At 37.4% G+C, this 22679-nt stretch overlaps 1 protein-coding gene across 3 annotated transcripts in view; it reads right to left on the bottom strand.

Moving 5' to 3' along the window:
- Positions 1 to 22679, bottom strand: part of LOC149250686 (SEC-C motif-containing protein / OTU-like cysteine protease family protein) — a 111128-nt gene that overhangs the window by 58875 nt on the left and 29574 nt on the right. For 2 of the 3 annotated variants that reach the window (XM_089459184.1, XM_089459185.1), the window contains exons 2-3: positions 9404 to 9510; positions 9119 to 9194 (exon numbers count right to left, since the gene is read on the bottom strand). In XM_089459184.1, the coding sequence (XP_089315310.1) occupies positions 9119 to 9194; positions 9404 to 9510 (183 nt within the window). Of the gene's footprint in view, positions 1 to 9118; positions 9226 to 9403; positions 9511 to 22679 lie in introns of all 3 variants that reach the window. The other variant, XM_089459186.1, reaches the window with a different exon arrangement.

The raw sequence follows: 22679 nt of genomic DNA, 5'->3' as shown, positions 1-22679 counted from the left end.
CATTTATCTTAGCTTCTGTTAGCTTTTGTGAGCGTGACAGTTGTTGCACTTGTTCTTGTAATTTTGATATATCATGTAGCATTTCTTCATCTTCTTCATGAGTCATGCTAGGGCTTTCAGGTTGCTTACTAGGTGTGTGAATTTTCTTTCCTCTGGGCATCCGTTACCGATAATAATGCTCTACTATGCCCTTTGAATTCCTTCAAAATAAATTTTCAAACCAATCTTAAGCAAAAATTTAAAAGAATCTACACACCTTTTTTGACTTTGTAAGAGCTCGATACTGTCTCTGATGTATCTCTGTAATTTTGGATCATCCAGTTCTGAAATTGCAACCTGTAGTAGCCCTCTGTGTCCTCTTTCCAATGCCACCAGTCTGATCCCAATTGGATTCTCCAAGGAAGAGTTATGTCAAATCTCCCACAGTGACCTGATTATAGACTAGTTCAATAGAGCGAACTTGTACGACGTGCCACGTGTCCCTGTTTCGACCTTTGGCTCTGAAAAAGATATACAAGAAACTATAGTCCGTCCTCTTTCTGTACCTTCTTACGAAATTTCAATCCGATGCTCAGAGAGAAAGTTATGACGATTTTCCCTAGGTCACTTGTTTGGAATGTAATTCAGGAGTCTGCAAAAAGACCAACTTCCTCAGATCATATCTCCGCAAATATAGCGCGAAAAGATCTGAAATTCGGACCCGAGATTCAGTGCGATTTCTTCTCAAATGGGTTTTTTTTTTAGCTTCTGAAACGTCGCCAAAAAAAAGTTATAGCGAAAATGCCACGATGACCTGTTTGGAGCAGCGAAACCCTAGAATCCAAAGCTCTGATACCAAATGTTATGAAACCAGCTCAAGAAAAGATAGAAAAGATAGATCAACGCCTTAGAATTCAACCTCTTCGAGGGGGCAACCTCCTTTACATTACATAAATGAACAATTCTTGAATGATACAAATGACAAAACCTCCTTTCTATATATAGGAGTCTAAGGAGTCACAATATAACCCAGCCGACCTAACAATAATAATATAAAGCCACAAAAATAACAATAGAGGGATTCTATGGGGCACAGTAATAACAATATGGAGATAACAAGGGCACAACAATATTAATAAGAGATGCAACTACAATATTAATGGGGTAATCACTAGAATTATAGGGACCCAACATACTGCACACATGTCAGATTTGTACAGTTGTCATAGGAGGGTAAGGTCAGCGAGCGGTTGTACCAGGCAGAGACAAATATTTTCAGGTGGAAAAGGTACATAGAGATTGAGTCCGTACACTATGCATACAAGATGAAGAAGAGTAGGCACAGGTTGAGTAAGTTAAAGTAAAAATAATTATAAAAAAAAATGGTGGCTAACAACCTAGCCGCTATAGCACAACAACACAACATGAGTGGCTAACGGTGTAGTAGCAAACAAAAGAATTGTGGTGGGGGGATGACAATACTGAGCCCAGAAACAAGAAACAAGATTAAAAAAAAAGTGTGCAATTACGAGAAACAAGAAACAAAAAAAAAAAGCGTGCAACTGCAAGCTCAAGCTGACATGCCACCAATGTATATAGGAGCAACAAGGGTTAGAGGGATGTGGGCGAGGCAAGGGAAGTATCTAGTCATCGGCAGAGGATCTATCGCAATTGGTGTCTTGGTCCTTTGAGTTTGAAACACCAATGAAATTAATTTTGATTGGTATAATCTCCCTCTCTCCCTTTGAAGGTTGACCTTCGCCAATCATTGTTTGTTGTAATGGTATTGTCCTTCATGCCGCATTGCTATGGTCTGTTGTAATCTATTGTACCTGCAGTCTGTATGGCTACTGTGAAAATTCCTAGATCTAACAATCTTTGGAATCCTACTGCAATTAGTTGAATCTACTTCACCTAGATTGTAAATTACATTACAAACTTATTTCAGATTTGTTCTTGAAATATTGAAGTAAATTACTGAAGCTACCTACACCAAATTAAATATGATTGAAACATAGAAATTGAGCAAGGAAATACAAACACATAGGACACGGTTATTTTTGGACTAATGTCCCCGGAAAAACCCAATGCGGGAAAACCGGTGCAACAACTCTGAGGATTTATTATTATTAAGCAGTAGAAAATTCTGAATACATTCTGAATACCTCACAGGGGTATTCAGTTACAAAGAGAAATATTGGCAGAAAGAATTGTGAAGTTATCTCACACTATCACTGGAAATCCCGACTGATCCAGTCCCATACTGATTGCCCCCGGCTTTTCTGGTTGCCTCTACATTGTAGCTACCTCAGCCTAGCGTCAAGCTCTCTGGGGACTGCGTAACTCCTCTGGCTAATCGATTTGTTGCCTAGGAGATTCAATTTCTGCCTCCCAGTCTCTCACACCCTGGCTCCTGGCTTCTGAAACTCGAATTCCCTCTACAAATTTCGGACTCCTCAATGGCTTTTGCGCTGCCTCTGCATCAGCCCCTCTCGCTCAACACTGCCACCGCTGGATTACTCTTTGCCTCTCTCTGTTGATGATTCTCCGGCTGAGAAAATCACTTTCTCTCCGAAAGCTATCCCTGCCCCCTGCTGCAAGAAATCTCCTCAATTGAATTTTCTTCCAAAGAACTTCTCACTTCAGAAAATCGATTTCTTGATCTCTCTTAGCATATTTTCCAAAAACCCTCAAGCCTCTTCTTATATCTTCCTGTTGGACAACCAACAATCTAAATTAACTCCTAATCAAAGGCTCAGATTGTTTTGACTTGATCTCCATCTTTTTCTAGATGTTACACCCACAATTAGATTAATAATCATTAATATTTTAATTTTCCTAAGTTTAGAATTAGGAACCCCATTAAAAGTATTAATTATTTTAATATAATCGTCTCTAGGTGGAATTTCCCAAAACAGTTTCTGGGTTCTTTGGAATGCATGTACGCAAGCCTCCCTGCGAAATTTGAGGCCTAGAGCACATCCGATGCTACCCCAAATCAACAACTACATGGGTTTGATTGTGCTTTTCTAGCTTGGTCGTTGGTGATTATGACTGCTCCATGTTGGGCATTAGACCTTTTTCCTTGCATCCCTTGCACAACAATTGGTTGGCTAATCTGTTGCACCTGCAATCTGGATGACTGTACAGGTTTGAGTATGCTTTTCTTGCTTAGTCATTGGCGATTATGATTGCTCTCTCTTGGCTGCGATTTGTACACCAATACTACGATTACAACAGACCATAGCAATGCGACATGAAGGACAATACCATTACAACAAACAATGATTGGCGAAGGTCAGCCTTCAAAGGGAGAGAGGGAGATTCTACCAATCAAAATTAATTTCATTGGTGTTTCAAACTCAAAGGACCAAGACACCAATCCACGAAAAGATTTGAGCAGATCTATAAATCAACATTTATTCTTATGGATGCTAGGACATAGTAAAGGCTAATTATCAAATCTAGAGATAGCAACAACCAATCTCATATTTAAGAATAGGTTGGATGGGGCATCGAAATTCCAGCATGGAACGCAAGGGTTATCTTGTTGTTGAAGGAGAATGACCTTTGGGAGATTGTAGACAAGGAGATCCAATTGCCAATAGATCCAACATAGTTGGCAACCCATAAAAAGAAAGACATTAGAGCTCAGTTGGTCATCATGGATGCCACGAAGGATCACCTCATCCCTCACTTGGCAAAGAAGAAGACAGTCAAGGAGATGTTTAGGGTTCTAGTAGCCTTGTTCCAGAGTGACAACATGAACAGAAAGATGATCTTGAGAAAGAAGCTCAAATCCATCTAGATGTCAAGATCTAATAACATTACCAATTACTTCATGAGGATCACTAAGACATGGGATCAACTGCAACCATTGGAGAGAAAGTGGAGGACATAGAGCTCGTGAACGTGGAACTGAATGGTTTTACCAAGTCATGGTAACCATTTGTCAAAGGAATCTGGCCCAAGAAAAACTTCCCAATTGGAAAAGGCTTTTGGATGACTGCATCCAGGAAGAAACTCAAGAGGAATCCAAAGCTAGAAGGCAAGAAGATGGAGAAGAGAACCTAGCCTTGGTTGGTATGGCCAAGAAGGGAAAAGGAAAGGGTTCTAGGGGTGACAATGAGGGGGCGATCTCTCAACGAAACAAGGAGGACTTGAGCAAGCTCAAGTGTTTCATTTGCCACAAGTGACACTATGCATCACAGTGTCCAGAGAAGAAGGGGAAGGGGAAGTCACAACAGACAGCAGCATCAACAAAGGTTCTGCTTAATTAGTTTGCAGCAAAATTTAGGGAGGACTCCTCATTAGTGTCATGTCTATCTACCAACACCATCACAAGGAGTACTTGGTACTTGGATAGTGGTGCATCATGTCATATGGCAGAGGCATGGTAGCTATTTAGCAATCTAATGGAGAGTGACTCAGATTATTATGTGGAGCTTGTAAATGATACCAAGTATGCGATAAAGGGGGATGGAACTAGTAAGTTCCAACTAGAGTCAGGAAGGATGTTAGAAGCCGAGGACAAGCTATTTGTACTAGGATTGAAGAAGAACTTACTCTCAGTCTTGGTAACCGAGGAGAGAGAATATCAAGTCATATTCAAGAATGGGAAGGCGCTCCTTTTTCTAGAGGAGTCTAACTCGGACACAGCAATGGCCATTGGGGTTAGAGAGAGAAACTTATATAGGTTGACGGGAAAACTTGTTCTAAGCCTTGGTACATGATAGTAACAACCTGTATCAGATATAACACAGTAGCAAAACACACTTTTTTCTGGGGAACCCAACTGGGAAAACCCTCTGCTTGTTTAAGAATTTTATTGAAGAAATTAGAGCAATAGATCTTTTACAAATACACCTTGTTTCAATAGAGAATACAATTTGATTCCCTCTGCTTGTACTAAGCTAAACCTATCTGCAAGACCCCTGATCTGCTTGTCTTCTTCAATACTCGCATAAGCTCCTCTTATACGTCCTTTCTCTCACAAGCTCCACATATAAACCTGTGCAACCTTCTCAGAAACCTGTGAGCTCTATTGTCTTGTCTCACGAACTTGCGCTCACAAGACAATGTTCAAATTGTGCCTTTGTTCCTCCTTATAAGCACTTCAATTAGGCTATTACTAGCAAGTTCTATTTGAGGAAAGTCGAGCTGTTGATTGACTAGTTAACAAAAGCTCGCCGCTTGTGTTGACACGTCCTTTCTATAATTTTGGAGACTGACTCAATCAACTCGTCCTTTACCCAAAATAACTCCCAGTAGAAGAGAATAAACTCGTCCTTCCACTAATTAGCACTAGTCAACTGCTTCTTGCACTCCTAACTTTTAGAAATTCACCCTAAAGTTTAGGAACTCGTCCTATTTTTAGGAATTAGCTCCTAATTCATAGGAACTCGTGCATGCTTAAGGAGAAACTCATTGAGGCTCCTTGAAATAAGGCACGATTCAAGTAACCTTTCTCGCTATTATTTTCAACAGAGCACCATTGGGGTCAAGACGCAGGGTTACCCCTTATCACCAACATTATTTGGGATTAAGATCGATGAGCTTGAAGCATATCCCAAGGAGAACACTCATGTTAATGACAGTTGTCTTCTACACCACATCTTAATTATACTCCGTGTGATGGTGGTTGACATGGTTCTCCCCCAAGGGCCTACAAAGTAGTTGGACAGCCCCGTTAGTTTTTGTGACCACAGAGAAATGTCAGTGAAACTTAGCAGGATAAGATTAAGATCTTCAATACCTCTAAGAAAGTTTTCTAATTTCTATTTCTTCGTGGAAGGACATGAGGTGGAGATCACTATAATGTACACTTAATTGGTGATCGAATTCACAGCGCTAGATTCAACATAAGACGTACTTCCCAACCTCAGCTTAAAATAGGGTATGCATATATATTTGTGCTTGAGCAATGTTTCCATTTGCATTTTCAAGACATTCCAAGAAAGATGCATCTTCTTAACATCATCAAGTAAGCCATTCTTTATGGCACTCAAGTTTGGGGCTTGATTAGTCATGTGTGGAAAAAGTCCAACCTATCATGGTCCAAGGTATGATCTATTGTTTGCAAACTATCCCATAAGCCATTGTTCAAGCTGACTTTGATGCCCATCCTTTATGCCTTCAGAGCCATTTTTAGGTTGTCTTTTTCCTTCATAGGATTAGCAGCCTAGAAGACTCAACTACTACACAAGAGTGATAGCCTTATTTGGTCTTTTGCTCTTCAAAGAGGACTGCCTACTAGAGTAGTCTAGATGTAGACAGTGTTAGTTCTCGAAGCGCATCTTCACTCCTTTAATCTATTGAGATTTATATTGAGCGTCACTGCCTCCCTAATTTCAGCAACTCTCTGAATACCTCTAGTCACCTGCAACCCTGAAAGGAGAGACCCTCCCCGCACCTCCCCCCCCCCCCCCCAATGAAGTACCAATATCAAATCATCCATAGATTTGGTTTTGATATAGATCATATACCAAAAATGAATCCATATTTTGGTCTGTAAAACCATTTCAGATTTGGGTTTTTGGTCTATCTCTTGGTCTCGTAGACTAGACTCTAGAACCTGAAGAGATATTAGAGCATACAAGTATAATTCAACATAGGTTTGTCCTCAATAACAATTTTGCAGCTAAAGATGGGTTCCATCACTTGAGACTTAGCAGTTGTTGTCACATGATTTGCTGAAAAGCTTGAACTATTATGCATGTTATGTGGAGCTGTAAAATTACAAGAGCTTTCTAGATATGGATTATTTTAGAAAAAAACATTCTCTTTATTTCCCTTTCATTGGAAACAGGTCTATTTTGAGAACAACTAGATGGTTTGATAGGCAGGAAGAAGCATTAGGGACATCATTAGACTCACAAGCATGTCCTCTTTATGAAAAAGGTGGTATTACATAACCTTTAATGGTGCAACTAACCCATTTGTTGTAGAGGAAATGACAAGTACTAGATCAAAGTCGGTTGTTCAGATTTCAGACAGAATTAGCATTTTCAAGAAAGATGTCAATTCCTCTTAGGTTGGAACCAAAGGTTGATATGCTAGCATATGTAGGGATCAATAACCTGGACACTTACACATGGGCTCCATGATGAAAACTTGAAGTATTATTTATTGTTGTGTAATGAAATATAATGTTCATTTTCCAATATAATTATTTCCTACTACTTAAATATTGTCATGTTTGTCAAAGACGCAACATCAATTATGATGTTCTAAATCCATGATGTACAAAATGTCACACTGATAATTAGGAGAGACAAATATGTAACATGTTCAATACTAAGTAAATTTGGGTAAATGTTAGTGTGCTCTAGAACAGATATGACTAAAGAAGAAAAAAATACTATTTCTTCTGTTGAGTTTGTTTGGATGCTGTAGACTGAGCTAAATGGGAAAGATTTTCGTAATAGTTTTAAGAATTGCCATGGTTAGAACAGCCTTGAAAGGATAAAAGGAAAGGACTAAACATCAGTGTGCTCTACAACTGGTCTGACTAAAGAAGAAATGATTATTATTTCTTCTGTTGAATTTGGATTCTTAAATTGATAGCAAGATGTACAGCATCAAATATCATGAAGTCTTCAATCAATGTGACAATAAAATATAGGACATCATAAATGACAAGAACATGTAGCTTTTGTAGATGGAAGGATTCCATATTTTGGGCAAACATCATAAAAACCTAACAGGGAATCCTTCCATCTGTAAAAATAAAAATCAACCCACACAAAATTCCTGAGTGGACCTAAGAATGCCCCTTCCAGAACAGGGTAATTATTCCTTTGTTTACAGAAACCTGAAAGATCCAAGAGAGATCACCTCACTCTCAATGGATATCAAAAACTCAATGTGTTTCTAGTATAATGTATCTACCTTTATGCAAAGCATCACTCACTCACATCACAATTTAGTTCTGTATAAAGCATTCCCTCTACATGGTTGTTCAAATTTCAGACAGAATTAGCATTTTCAAGAAAGATGTCAATTCCTCTTAGGTTGGAACCAAAGGTTGATATGCTAGCATATGTAGGGATCAATAACCTGGACACTTACACATGGGCTCCATGATGAAAACTTGAAGTATTATTTATTGTTGTGTAATGAAATATAATGTTCATTTTCCAATATAGTTATTTCCTACTACTTAAATATTGTCATGTTTGTCAAAGACGCAACATCAATTATGATGTTCTAAATCCATGATGTACAAAATGTCACACTGATAATTAGGAGAGACAAATATGTAACATGTTCAATACTAAGTAAATTTGGGTAAATGTTAGTGTGCTCTAGAACAGATATGACTAAAGAAGAAAAAAATACTATTTCTTCTGTTGAGTTTGTTTGGATGCTGTAGACTGAGCTAAATGGGAAAGATTTTCGTAATAGTTTTAAGAATTGCCATGGTTAGAACAGCCTTGAAAGGAGAAAAGGAAAGGACTAAACATCAGTGTGCTCTACAACTGGTCTGACTAAAGAAGAAATGATTATTATTTCTTCTGTTGAATTTGGATTCTTAAATTGATAGCAAGATGTACAGCATCAAATATCATGAAGTCTTCAATCAATGTGACAATAAAATATAGGACATCATAAATGACAAGAACATGTAGCTTTTGTAGATGGAAGGATTCCATATTTTGGGCAAACATCATAAAAACCTAACAAGGAATCCTTCCATCTGTAAAAATAAAAATCAACCCACACAAAATTCCTGAGTGGACCTAAGAATGCCCCTTCCAGAACAGGGTAATTATTCCTTTGTTTACAGAAACCTGAAAGATCCAAGAGAGATCACCTCACTCTCAATGGATATCAAAAACTCACTGTGTTTCTAGTATAATGTATCTACCTTTATGCAAAGCATCACTCACTCACATCACAATTTAGTTCTGTATAAAGCATTCCCTCTACATGGTTGCCAACAAATATGACAGATATCAATCTATCTTATATATGATCTGCCGTAATAGTATGATCATCTGATGCAACACAACTACACAGATTAATCAATTATGACACAATTGTTGAATGTGGGGCTTCCAACGACACTTCAGAGAATGGCTTACAAAAAACAAAGCCAATAAAAATCCTACAAACAAAATCCAATTAGAACATATACCATAATGTATTCTACAACCATCTGACGATATTTTGTGTACTCTTCTTCATCACCTTCCAGCTGATCTGCAATAGCTCTGCAAAAGAGAGAAAGTACAAAAGTTACGCCTGCCAGAGGCAGGTGTCTGGCCTCCATACTTGTGCACAGGCTTAAGAATAAAATAAAATAAAATAAAAACAGAAAATATTTATAACAAAAAAAATTAAAAATAAACTATATATATATATAAAGACAAAACTGGTTTTGACACTTCAATTAGCACAAAAAGTTAGACAGTCAACAGACCTGAAAAAGCAGTTTCCATCCGCTGTTACATGAACAATTCTTAAACCTAAAGCTGCCAACTGTGCACTAAATTTAGCCGTATCACCTGGTCTGTTTTGCCTTTTAGCCTGCACATAAGATATAATTGGCTTAAACTAATATAATAAAGCACTTGGCAATATCTAGAAAACAACCAACGTTAGATAATGCACATAGAAAGGAAAAGTGACGAGTTCCTGAAAGCAAATATGTGCTTAATCATACACCGCACATCAAAGTAAAACTAATGGCCTTAGAACCTTTCTCAAATGAAAAAAGGGGGGCTTGCAACATTAATGATGGTAAGAACATAACAAGGGAAAAAGCAATACATTAAGGTTTTTAATATACCCTCCATCTAAGGATTAGTGGCATGAGATTGGAATTAGAAAAAGAAAAGCAATTCCCGATGATTGCTAAAATCAACAAAGATGTTAGGGAGTTATCTGAAGTATTAAGAAGGCATCTTAGCTAAGGCATGGCCACAAGAACCAAATTAAATGCAGATAGATAAGTTTTCAAGAAGTCCGTGTGATGGTTTAGGTAAGGGAACCTGATATTGCCTTCATTAGAGTGATAATCAAGGTTCTGAACCACCACAGAATTGTAGCAGCAGAATCACTAGTGGATACACAACTCCATGATACAGACAATTCCTGATTGAGAGGAGATACTTCTTGTAATTAGAAAGTTTCCTGTCAGACTGTTGTCTCCATACATGCTGTAGAAAATTCTAGTCTGACAGGAAATGTTTCTAGTGAGATGAGAAGTTTCCCTTCAAGTAGGTAACACATCACTTGAAGCAGAATCACTAGTGGATACACAACTCCATGATACAGACAATTCCTGATTGAGAGGAAATACCTCTTGTAATTAGAAAGTTTCCTGTCAGACTGTTGGTCTCCATACATGCTGTAGAAAATTCTAGTCTGAGAGGAAATGCTTCTAGTGAGGTGAGATGATTCTCTTCAATTAGGTAACACATCACTTGAATCGGCACTTGTCATTTTTAAAAGAAGAAAAATACCAGAGAAACCATCTAAACAATAGATAAAAATTGACAGGTAGATAGGCATTTCTCCAAGTTCTAATTTTGAGGTGTCATGTTGTTCTATCCCACCTCTGTAGCATATGTAGCATTCATGTCATTACAAAAACTGCTTGGAGGAACTTAAAGTCAAATTGTAATTTTAATGTTAGCACCAGAGAAACCACCTAAACAATAGATGTAAAAAACCTAAACAATAGATGCAAAAAAAGTTGACAAGTAGCCAATTCTCCAAGCTCTAATTTTGAGGTGTCATGTGTTAAAACTATTAAGTGTACCAAGGAAGTGTTTCCTAGTGCATTAGCCTTTTTGCCTAGGAAAACACTTTAATCCACCTTTTTGGCATGTGACTTTATGAGTTATATTAAAGTCATGGTGTAAAAGACACTTTATGTGGTACATGTACTAGGTACTTTATATTAATGTCACTTTATGTCTTAAATTCCTTAGATGGAGGGTATATTAGTCACAAATTCTTCTTACTTCTCATAATCATTTTCATGGATGTAACCGGCTTCACTCCTTATTTGAGTAGCATCCTAACATATTGTCAAGCCATTGATAGAATGTGAATGAAACATGATTCCAAAAGAAATCCATGCTACCAGATCCAGCTCCCTGCCCCCTTGATCCATCCAGACTAGGATCCATGATGGATTCATCATGGATCTGTATCCGGTTTGTATACAAACAGATCCTTGCAGGATCAGTAATAAGTATCATGCTTAATTTCTTTTAATTACCAGATAGTTTTCTGGGGAAATTTTGTAATTTTTTATATTTAGAATTTTTCAATTTCATTTTAATATATTTTTGTCATCCCCTTTCCCTGTCCAATTTTAGGGCACCTTTTATTATTTAGCAGTCCTTGAAACCATCCTCCAATCCTGGAAACTTGTTCCGTCCGGCTCCAACATAAGTTCAGACAGTGTTTTAAAACAGAAGTTGGTCTCCATGAAGAAGCACATTGCTTAACAAACCAAAATGTTGAAATACCTATTGCAGAAAGCAGGAATCGAGAGTTTGAAGGGATGAAGCAATGAATTCTTGTGTGAAAGGAATTTTACAACTTACCCTTCATTGACTGACCAAATAAGTCCATTATTTTAGTGCATTCCACTGCCCGTATGTCTTGCACTTAAGTTGTTCTTTGTCTTCGTGTTATGTCTGGCCAGAACAATATCATTTTTTGTCATATGATAGTATTCTTCAAGCAGGACCTAGTCAAGTTGTGATTATAAAATCTCTGATCTTGATTTGTACAATTAAAGGCCCAAATTTTTTATCCAGTTGTTTTGAAGTATGCTATTGGAAGTAAAGGTAAATCAGTTAGGCCAGGCTGTTTTGAAGTACATTGTTGAAAGCAGAGTTGCACACATCGTGATATTATCGTGGGCATCAAGATATGTAGTTATGTGTGTAAGCTGGCGATAACATTGCCTTAAAAGATTGTGTTTTTTCTGATGAGAAAATATCATGTTAATTTTGGAAAAGTTGTTGAAAATAAGGGTACTAAGGAGGTGTTTCCTAGTGCATTTATCCTTTTGGCCTAGGAAGACACATTAATGACCCTTTTGTCTAGTGACATTATGAATTTTATTAATGTCATGGAGCAAAGTACTTTTTACGAGTTATGTACCATGTACTTCAATTTATTAAAGTCACATGTATTATAAAAGCACAGTTTCTATTATTAAAGTGACTTTTATGTTTTAAAAGTGACTTTATAAGAGAAAAAGTGCACATGGTACAAAACATTAAGAGGCTCATCAATTGAGGGGGCCCACATGAGGGAGGAGGTCAAGTGGGGGACTTGATCTCATCCAATGATCTCATGGGCTGAGATTAAAATCTCGGCCCTTGATTTATAAGGGTTAGGGTTCTCATATTCTGGAGAGACAAAAAGGGAAAAAGGAAAAGAGAAGGCTCATTTTTTCTCAAGAGATTTGAGGAGAGGAGAACAAGAAGCGAGGCAGAGATTGCAAGGGGGAAGCAGCTACAGCCAGAAGACAAGCCCAAAATATCTGCTAAGTATCTGCCATGAATCCCGACACTTTTGGGCAGAGGTTTCAGGCCGTCTTTGTAGGAGTTTTCAAGCGGAGTTCTAAGTGGTAATCAGTCCGAGATTCTAGCGAAAGGGCCTGTGCTGATTGATGGAGTAGCTGAGTGAGAGACTGCTTATTTCTTGTGTGAAAGAGCAGCTGTTCAAACCTGTTAATGTCTGCCATAGTTACAATCCTGGGCCGAGAATCTAAGGAAGAGATCAGACAGCTTCATTTCCAAGTCTCCCTAGGCATGAAACTCGAGGCAGATAAGATAAATGAGTGGCACGAAAATTCTGGAAGAGTACAGCTCTGTCTACCACGAAAATCTATGCACTGTTGGGTGGCAGCAAGCACAAAATTCAAGGCAAATCAGATCTGTGTTTTATCACTGTGTGGAGACTCGAATTTCTATGTAATCTGGCAGTGTCTTCTGCAGGCAAAAAGGGAGATAAGTTTGACTTTCTCTCTGCTGTATAAATTTCCTTGAGAAATCAAAATACTCCTTGAGAACTGGTTTTCCCCTTGTGGGTATTTCCAGGGTCATTAGACCAAATCACTATAAATTTCTGTGTGCGCTTGCATTTATTTCTTGTATGAGCTGTGAAAACAAAAGAGTAGAATAGTCTTTGATGTTTTGAGTTAAATGCATGCTAACATATATATCAACTCACATGTTATGATGGGGTTTGGGCATTAAACCTATGCAAAAACTTGAAACTGGGAAGAACTATAGCAAACAAAAAAATTCTACAAAATTTGCGATCAAAAAATTATGAGTTGGTGGGAAAAATCATCAATGTCATGGACAGTCTGCGTAATAACTAGAAAATCGACTCTTTTTTAACTCATTTCCAAACAGATTGAAGGGATTAGAGAGAAAAAGGAGGCCTCCACCATTTTTCTTTAAGAAAGGACCAGAAATATAGTGTTTTCATTTGCCATCAACAGTTTATTGCAGAGTGGGGGGATTGAATCCCACCAGCCATTTCTGAATTTGCAAGTATGGGTAACAATTTCAACATGTGTCTTCTTTTTTCTTTTTGTTTTTTACTGAGATTTTTATAGGTTTTGCAACATCCATCACTTTTCCTCTTCCTGACAAATTTTAGTGGGTGATCTACCATTTATTTAGATCTTCTTGCTAGATTTTAGTGGGAGATCTAACATTTATACAGATATTGCCAATAAATCACTTCAAGAAATGGGTTAAAAAAGAGATGAGAGGGAAGCTATAAGAATTGAGCTTGCAGCAGGACGCGTTGCAAGATTTGGGAGGGTAAGAAGTGACAACTTTTCCTTGGCCTCACCTTCCTCAATGTCATCTTATTTTGTTCCAAGAACCATAGCTAGTGCCCAACCTTCAATTAGGTCAATGGTTAACATGAAGGGGGAGCAATAAGCAAACAAGCTTGTGGGTAGATGTTTTCTATGGAGTGGCATTCCTTCAGAATTGCCAAGAATAACTCAATCTACTAGTCTATCTCTGATGATGATCCTATTCTCAGCCCAGGGTACACAGCCCCTGCCTATGACAAATTGAGTGGACCTATCCTTCAAATGAAAAACTTGATGGCATTTGTAAATTGGAGGAGCTTAAGGAATCATGTGAAGTCACTGGATACACTGATGTTAGACAATTGGATTGACCAAAGTGAAAAGTCCCTTCCAAATTTCTCCGTTGATTGTCCAAGGGGGGCAATGTTTATTATATCTATTGATGCATCTAACATGTTGAAGATGCGGCATTATTATGTGAGACGTTGGATGGGTTCATCCAAGGGATAGGTCCGCAGAATGTTTTCCAAGTCAAAACAAATAACGTTGCTAATTATGTGGCTGTTGGCAAGTTGCCTATTTGAAGGTATCCACAACCTTGTTTCAAACTCCTTGTGCCATAAATTGCATTGATTTGGTTTCAAAGGATATGGGCAAAATTGCTTATATGAAAGATATTGTTGGATTGGCTAAGAACATCACAGAATTTATATATAATCATACATTTGTGCTTAGGTTCACAAATAATAGAGAGATGGCACATCCTACAATCACATGTTTTGCCACTAGCTTCATATCTCTTTAATCTCTCCTAACTTGTAGGTCGAAGGTGAAGAGAATGTTCCTTTTAGATGAGTGGCGTGCTTTATCATTTAGCACTAAACAAGACCGAGAGGCGATAGTTGGGCTAGTGTCATACAAAGAGTGTTTTTCGGTAGGACTGGAATAAGTGTGTACTATTAGTAAACTTTTGGTAAAGGTTCTTCGCTTGGTTGATGGAGACAAGCCTACAATGGGCTACTCGTATGAGGCCATATATAGGACCAAAGAGTCCATCTGTGCGTATTATGAGGGCAAGGGAAATGAGAAATATGAAAAGCAATTATTGATATGGACTCTAGAGAGTGAATGATGAGCAAAGGAACAATCCCCTCCATCACTCCATTCATGCTGCAACAATTTACCTCAACCCCGCATTCTCTTACTCTTCTGGTTTTAAATATGATGATGAGGTTATGGATGGATTCCTCACATGTTAAGAGGGTGGTGGCAAGTCCGCGAGAATGAGTGGACAATTCTAAAGAAATGGAAATATATAGGATGGCCACTAGAACATTTGGTTTTCACATCGCTGTTCAAGACAGGAAGACCAAAATGTGGAATAAGCTTCATTTTGTTTTAAATTTCAATGTATTGTCTCCCTTTGTTTCAAATTTCAATGTTTTTTCTTATGTTTCTACTATTTGTTGTAGATGCTTGGTGGACAATCTATGGTTCAAGAGCACACAATTTACAAAAGCCTACCATTTAGGTGCTTCACCAAACATGTAGCTCTTTAGGATGCGAACAAAACTTGATTGTATTTGGAAAAATGCACACCAAGAAGCGCAACAAATTAAAAATTTTCAAATTAAATCTTGCAATCATTATAAGTTATAATCGTATGCCCAATCACCCTCTAAATTATGTATTAAACTTCATAATTTTTTACGCTTGTACAAGTTGGAATCCTAGCACCTTAATGACATGGTCTACATCCACTACAATCTCCAATTGTGGGTGAGGCAGCTTCAAAAAAACCCTAACGTGAAGGCCATATCGTTGGATGGGATTGACACCATTATTGCATGGAGGGTTAAGACCGAGAGGCTTGTCATGGACTCGGTCCCTGATTGGTTACAAGAGGAGTGGGCAAAGAGGAGTACAGTAGAGGAGGATGTTAGTAGCCACCTTTACAAGAGGAGGTTATTGACACTAGGGGTGCACCAACACCTTCACAAACACACACACAGACACAACAAATTAGACTTAAACAGTAGCACTAGTAGAGCGCATAGAGTCTAGCTTCTCCTACTTCTTCTTCTAGAGCACATCAAAGTCTAGAGCCAACCCCAAGGCCTTCTTCATCAAGAAGAACTATTGCCAAACCCATTACCTTTGCCTGTAAAAGGGGTAAAGGGAATAGGTAGTTTATTTACCTAATTTCATCATAGATGACTGATGATGATGAGACATGTTTACCATATTTTTGATGATATTTTGAGTCTCAAGAGCCTGGACTAAGGGCATGATTTAGTTTTGATGTGTGATATATCACTAGACATCTTCTATATCTTATATATTAATTTTATTTTCATATTTATGTAGCTTTGTATTTATTTGATATCATTGTTGCTTTATACATTTTTAAAATTCAGGAAAAAAGAGAATAATTTTGTATTTTTTAAGTTTGCCAATATTTTTATGATATTTTTTCTAATGTTGTCAATAAATTGTTTTCTGAACCCTCAATAAATATTTGCCAACGCAATGTTTGCAATATTGATTGAAAGTATGTTGGGCCATGTCATTTTGATCTAGACTAGCAATATTAGGGATGAAAGTCAGTCCTTTTGTCAAGCAAGAGGCAACTCAATATCATCAATCCTAAATTCTCATTTTGAGGGGTGGCAATATTAGACTGCAATATTGAACATTTTGTATTATTAATAAATGCTCTCTTTTATTTACCTAAAAAATGACATGATATTTATATTTGTTATGTATAGTAGCATGATTCATCTTCTTACAATGAAAGAAAAAATATTTCAATTTTGAAACATTGCATAACTGTCATAGAAGTAGTTTGATATCCCCTAAGTGTGTTAATTTAAACCCCATCTAAAATCAGTAAGTTGTATCCTTGCCAAACTATTTATAATGTCCTCTTTAATTCGATGAGCTTAAGGGAAAACAAAATAGTCTATCCAACCCAATAGGCTAAACTCTCGATAAAGGGATAAAACCCCAATTTTTCCTATGTTGGGGCAACATTAGGCAAAAGTTGGGTCAGTTGGGGCTAAAAAAACCAAAATTGGGGGTTGCACCCACAACCCCTCTCATTTTGGAGCCCATGGAAAATCTATAAAATCATCATCAATTTTGGATTAGATCATTTGTTTTCTTGAGCTATAGCTCTGAGGGTTTTAAGACCCCTTTCCTTCTACTAATTTCAGTGGTGAAAGATTCCACCCTAGTTAGTTCTATTTTCTTTTTTTCTACTTTGTTCTGGTAACAGGGGTTTCTCTATATAGCAATGTAAGATTGTGGAAGAATGTGTGACAAGCAAATCAAGCCACTTTGAAGTTGGACGAATTCTTATGTGAGGCTAGACAAGGTTCCACTGAAACAGGTCGAATCTCTCTAAGCAAGAATTCTTGAGGCCAACTGACCTAAACCTCTATGACAGCCAAAAATCATTGAGACAAACCCTCGAAGTTCTTTCTTGAAGCTTGATAAATTGTCTAAGGCATATTAATGGTTCTTCCTGAAGCAATCAAGGTCTCCTGTACGCAGGTCGAAGGTCTCCTGTATGAGGTTCCCTCGAAATCATCTGAGGCAGGCAACCCAAGCTCTCTAAGGCAAATTAACGAGGTTACTGAGGTAGTCGAGGTATTTTGTAGCCACAAGTCAAAGTCTGAGGAAGGTCACCAAAATTCTTTGAGGAAATAGTCTGAGGTAATCTGGTGCGAAGATACTCCTAAAACTGGGCCTAATTATTATCCTGAAGCAGTCAGAAGATCATGTAATATAATAGAAGTCTCCCAGCAGAAGATGTCATTCTTGAAGTTTGTTTGGTTAAAGACTGGTGCAGGCCCTGAGGTAGGTTGCAGAGGTGATTAGAAGGTGTCCATGGGTCTTGTAACTCAGCATTAGCCTCCTGTAGCAGATTCAGATTTAAGGATATTTTATTTAGTTTCCTAATCAGAATTTACAAAGAATACTAGTTGTGCACAAGTAGAATCAAGTCATTGATATATAGGCATTGGTTACTTTTTGTAGTACTTGGAACTCACTATTGATTTGCTAAATTTCACTACATGTATAAATGAAAAGTGATACTTAGTGTGGATCATATCATATTGTGTTATTGAATAAGTTGTTGGTTTTACCATTGAATGAGAAAAATAAATTTTATTAAAAACCCTAGGTCAAAAATTACCATAGGATATTATAGTGGTATCAGAGCTAAAATCCTTCCAGTGTGTGAGTACATGAACCTTGTATGCTTCCAAAAAAGACCAGCAACATCACAGTAAGGAGAAAGAATAACAACCATCGTTCAGCCATAGGAGATAGACAAAGACAAGGAGAACAGGATCCTGGCGCCTTACTACATGCAATACTCTAGGGGCAGCAGCAAATGATCGGCATATTAATGCAAGGACAACAGTTGATTCAAGGGCAACAAGAAATAGTCTGGGTGTTAGCTCAAGGACAGCAACAATTCACTCAACTAATGGCTCAACTCATAGGAAACTCAAACATTGTTGGCAACAATAGAGCCACCACTGAAGGAAGCGGTAACCATAACCCTGGTCCTACTGTATAGACCAAGACCAGGGCAGCCAACAGAAGAAGTTACAAACCATTACTTCCTCAATGTTGAAGAATGTAACTAGTGTCGGTCTTCATAATTGTACTTGAGTCATATATTTGTCAAAAGAAATTATTATCATTATTAAATTGACTTATTAAAGCATGGATTTCATGCTTGGGTCAATGATCATAGGTCAAGCCTCCATTGTAGGCTTCTAGGATTTTTCTATTAAGTCAAAGTCAAAGTTTGATGTAAGAAACCCTTCTTGGGAACATGATAGAAAAATATTTGAGTGTCAAATTAAAGTCCTACCTCTCCTCCATCAAGTTGGCCTTGGTCTCCTTGCAAGTCGGCCTCAAAATTAATCCTCTGCAAGTCGGCTCCTCAAATTATTCATGTCGGCCTCAACTACAGACAGAAACAACTATATATAGCCTATTGAACTCGACCAAATGAAGAATAAGTCAAGTAACTCGGAGGATTACAGAACAATGAAGAAAAGAGCATTGCAGACAGCGAAGTATGGGCTATCAAATTCGGATCATCTTTAGGATAGCGAAGTTTTCAAGAGGAAACCATCGGTCCGAAATTTCAGCAGGAATCCACTGGTCTGAAATTTCAGGAGGAAACCACGGATCCGAAATTTCAAGAAACCACAGATTCGAAGTTTCAAAAGATTACAGATCCGAAGTTTTCATGGGTAACCACAGGTCCGAAGTTTTAGAGAAAATCACAGGACCGAAGTATGATTTCAGAAGGTGACTACAAGAACAAGGTTTCATATTCCTACAGAACAAGGAAGCCAAGGTTACATGAGTAAGCATCTTGATGAACTATGAAGTAATGGACTAGCAGGTGTTGGTTCTGAGCAAGGTTGACTTGATGGATGGAGAGGTTTAAGTCAAGAGTCTTGGTTGTCTCACTGTGATTTGAATCTATTGAGGAAGAGTTCTTGACTGGGTTTTCCCCTACCTAGGGGTTTTTCCCTAGTTGTGTGCCTACATCTTGTCCTCCTTTGTTTATTGATTGGCATTAGTCTTGATGATAACAACAAGATAAATCAGAAGAACTAATAATTAAATATCACAAGATAATGTCATAATAAGAGAAATCAAGTTGAAGAATCAAATTATATGAAGCCCTAGATTTCTCAACATGGTATAAGAGCTTGGTTCATTTACTTAAGAGTAGAAAGGAGATCACAAGGGCTACAAGTCATGGCTAAGAAATTTGGTCCTAAAAAGGAGGAAATCTAAAATCTGAGCACCTCAATTATAGAGACTATATCAGGGTCTAAATTCTGTGTCATTATCAAACTTCTGTGTATTGCCATACTTCATCTAAAGTATATGTGATTACCTTCTCTAGCATACAAGGGCATACAACTACAATTATCTGAAGTTCTGTCTTGTTGAAGAAGCATTCTGAGCATAAATTTTATTGAAGGAAGACCGAGCATTTTTATAAGGAAAGAAAAGTCCTATAGTCATAAGTCAAGGCCTGCAGACATCCTCAAAATCCAGATTCTCTAAATCTTGAAGTCTAGAAACCTGTGCACAAAATTTCTGGGTGACTGAATCTAAAATTAAATAGTCTCACTATGGACTTGAAGAAGCCATATATGTTGAGAAATCTAAGGCAAAGGGATGAATTGATTTCTCTAGAAATGGTAATTGCCTGTGATGCAACTCTACTTAGTCTTTTATTAGCTTCTTTCTTTCTCTTGATTATGTTAATGTTTTCTATCATCAAACAGCTACCAAATCATAAATAAGCATAAGACAAGGGACACAAAATGTAGGCAATCAGCCAGGGCCAAAACCTCTCCAACTTGAGAGGAAAACCCAAACGAATTCTTCTTCTTATAGAATCTTCAAGTGATGAATTCCAAGACCAAGACCCTTGACCAAGATTCCTCCAAGACCAAGTCACCCTTGCCCTTAAGTCAAAGCAGCTTCTTCCTTGACTTCAACTTCAACCTCAGCAACACTTTTACTGCAACTTCATCCTTCCTTACTGCAATTCGGCTTACTTGCAACTTCTGCAACTTTTCGGCCCTAGCTTCAAAAACCCTAGGTCACATGAGAGAGGAGATAATGGAGAGATCTATCCTCCTTTGCCTTCGCTATGTCTCCCTTTCTTTCCTAGTGAATTCGGCCTTCAAACTAGACCTTGTTGACACCAATCTTTTGACACTTTGATGTGACTGTAACTCAGCCTTTCTGCAACAGATTGAAACCCTAGATCTCTTTGCACGTGTGGAGAGAAGTAGCCCACAACTGATCCCAAAAACTTTGATATTCTTCCCTTCTTTCGTCCTCTTTTATCTCGCACCTTTTCCTCTTACTTGTGTTCGAGTGTCAAGTGTGAAGAGTTTCCTTGAGAGAGGTTGAGTGCCTCCAGTAATATAAGCTTCTTGTTCATGACTGGAGGCCGACTTGCTATTGACTCTAGGCTGACTTGATCTTAGTGAAGGTTGATTGCTTCATTGACGGTCGACTTGTTGGAGGTGCTTGGACTTGGTCTTGGAAGATCTTTAGACTCTTTACAATGACTTAATTACATATGTAACATGCCCAAATAGGTCTTCAATACATGACATTTACTCAACAGACTTTATGACTTGATGACCAAAACTAATAGGTCACAATGGGAGCTTCATCTATAAAATAAAATTCCTTGAGCATGAAACCCATGACTCAAGCCTAACATAAATAATTTTATTTTTTTCTTCTTTTCATCAATTATATAAAATCATGATTATACATGTCATTATGAAGACCGAACCTAGTTACATGTTTCAACACTATACAATTAAAAGTTAAAACAAGAAAATGGATTAACTGTTACTTTGGCACAGTCATTATAATTTCTTAAGGAACCTGTAAGACCTAGGACCTAGTTTTATAAATGTGTTCTTATAGGCCTATTTAGAAGTAACCAAAAAGATTACACTCTTCACTAAAAGGAGACTTGCATACATTAAGAAGGGAAGTTGTGACTACTATGACAATGGTCTAAGAAGAAGTCGAAAATAGAAGATCTGTAGCATCGTCAACTACAGTGAATAAAAGGATAACCAACTTTTAAAGGATCAGCTCAAAACCTTCATCATGTAAGTATAGTTATTGCTCGTTATGTTTTCAGTCATCTAACTAATGTGTATGGAACTCACAAAAGGAGGCAATAAGCTCTATGAAAAGGTATGTAAGTTTTGGGGTATGTATGAATTACTTACTCTCTAGAGTTAACTACTAGCGTATCTTTAGGAATAGAAAATCCTCATTAAAGATTGTTAATATCTAGAATGGTACATATGACAGTCACTATCTCATTTACTTGTTCTCACAATTGTCTAGGAATAGTCCATATATAACGATTCTTGGCAATAGTAAAATTAAAGGTATCTAGATTTTGTAGCTCAAAACTCTAGAAACTCCCTATTGTACTTGCATATTTTGGTTGTACTTGTCAATAAGTATAGCAGGGACATGGGAAATCAAATAAAGGTGTGACCATAATTAAGAGGGAGCTCTTTCATTCCGGAAACCTACCAGGTTTGTAAAAGGAGTAACTCAAGGTATGTCTTAGATTACAAGTTTTGTTGCAAGGTTCTCTTCATAGTAAAAGGTATGTTCATTCTCTTTTAAAATCTACTTTACATTACTGACATCGTTATGTCTAGGGTTTTGAATCCTAAGGATTCTTGTTAGGGTGATTAATCATTAGATTAAATCTACTCTCATTCTTGTGAAACCCTAACCCTTAGGGTTCACTGTAAAACCCTAGCCTCTTGCTGCTAAGGGTATGTCAATGTCAATTATGAAACCCTAGTCATTTAGGGTTTGTTGTTAATGTCTAAATTTTATAATGAAACCCTAGATCTTTACGATTTGGTGAATTAGGGTTTATAAGCAAAACCCTTGTAATAGTTACTATAAAGATCCTAGGAATGAAACTCTAGGTGTATATTTGTCTGTCTGAGTGATACCCTAGTCTGAATATTGATATTATATTGTTACAATATATCTAATCCTAGACATGTGCGAGTATGCTAACCTAATTGTTGATACTCATGTTTTGAATTCTAGGGTTTGTAACAAAGCCCTAGTAAAGATTGATATTTTAGGATATGATGATATTGTTTTCATTTAGTTTTGACGATAAAGTCTAGGGTTTGCAACAAACCCTAGTAGTGTCTAAAAGAATATTGTTGAAACCTTAGATGTATTGTAGGATTGATATTTGATTAAATTGTTGATATCTAAGGTTGTGTCTCAGAGATGGAGTCTAGGGTTTATGTCAAAACCC

This window comes from Pinus tabuliformis, chromosome 7, assembly GCF_031772625.1.
Source record: "Pinus tabuliformis cultivar Carrire ecotype Pingquan chromosome 7, CPIR1, whole genome shotgun sequence".
Classification (NCBI taxonomy): domain Eukaryota; kingdom Viridiplantae; phylum Streptophyta; class Pinopsida; order Pinales; family Pinaceae; genus Pinus; species Pinus tabuliformis.
Note: the sequence above shows the minus strand (reverse complement) of the source record. Positions and strands in the feature narration are given on the sequence as shown.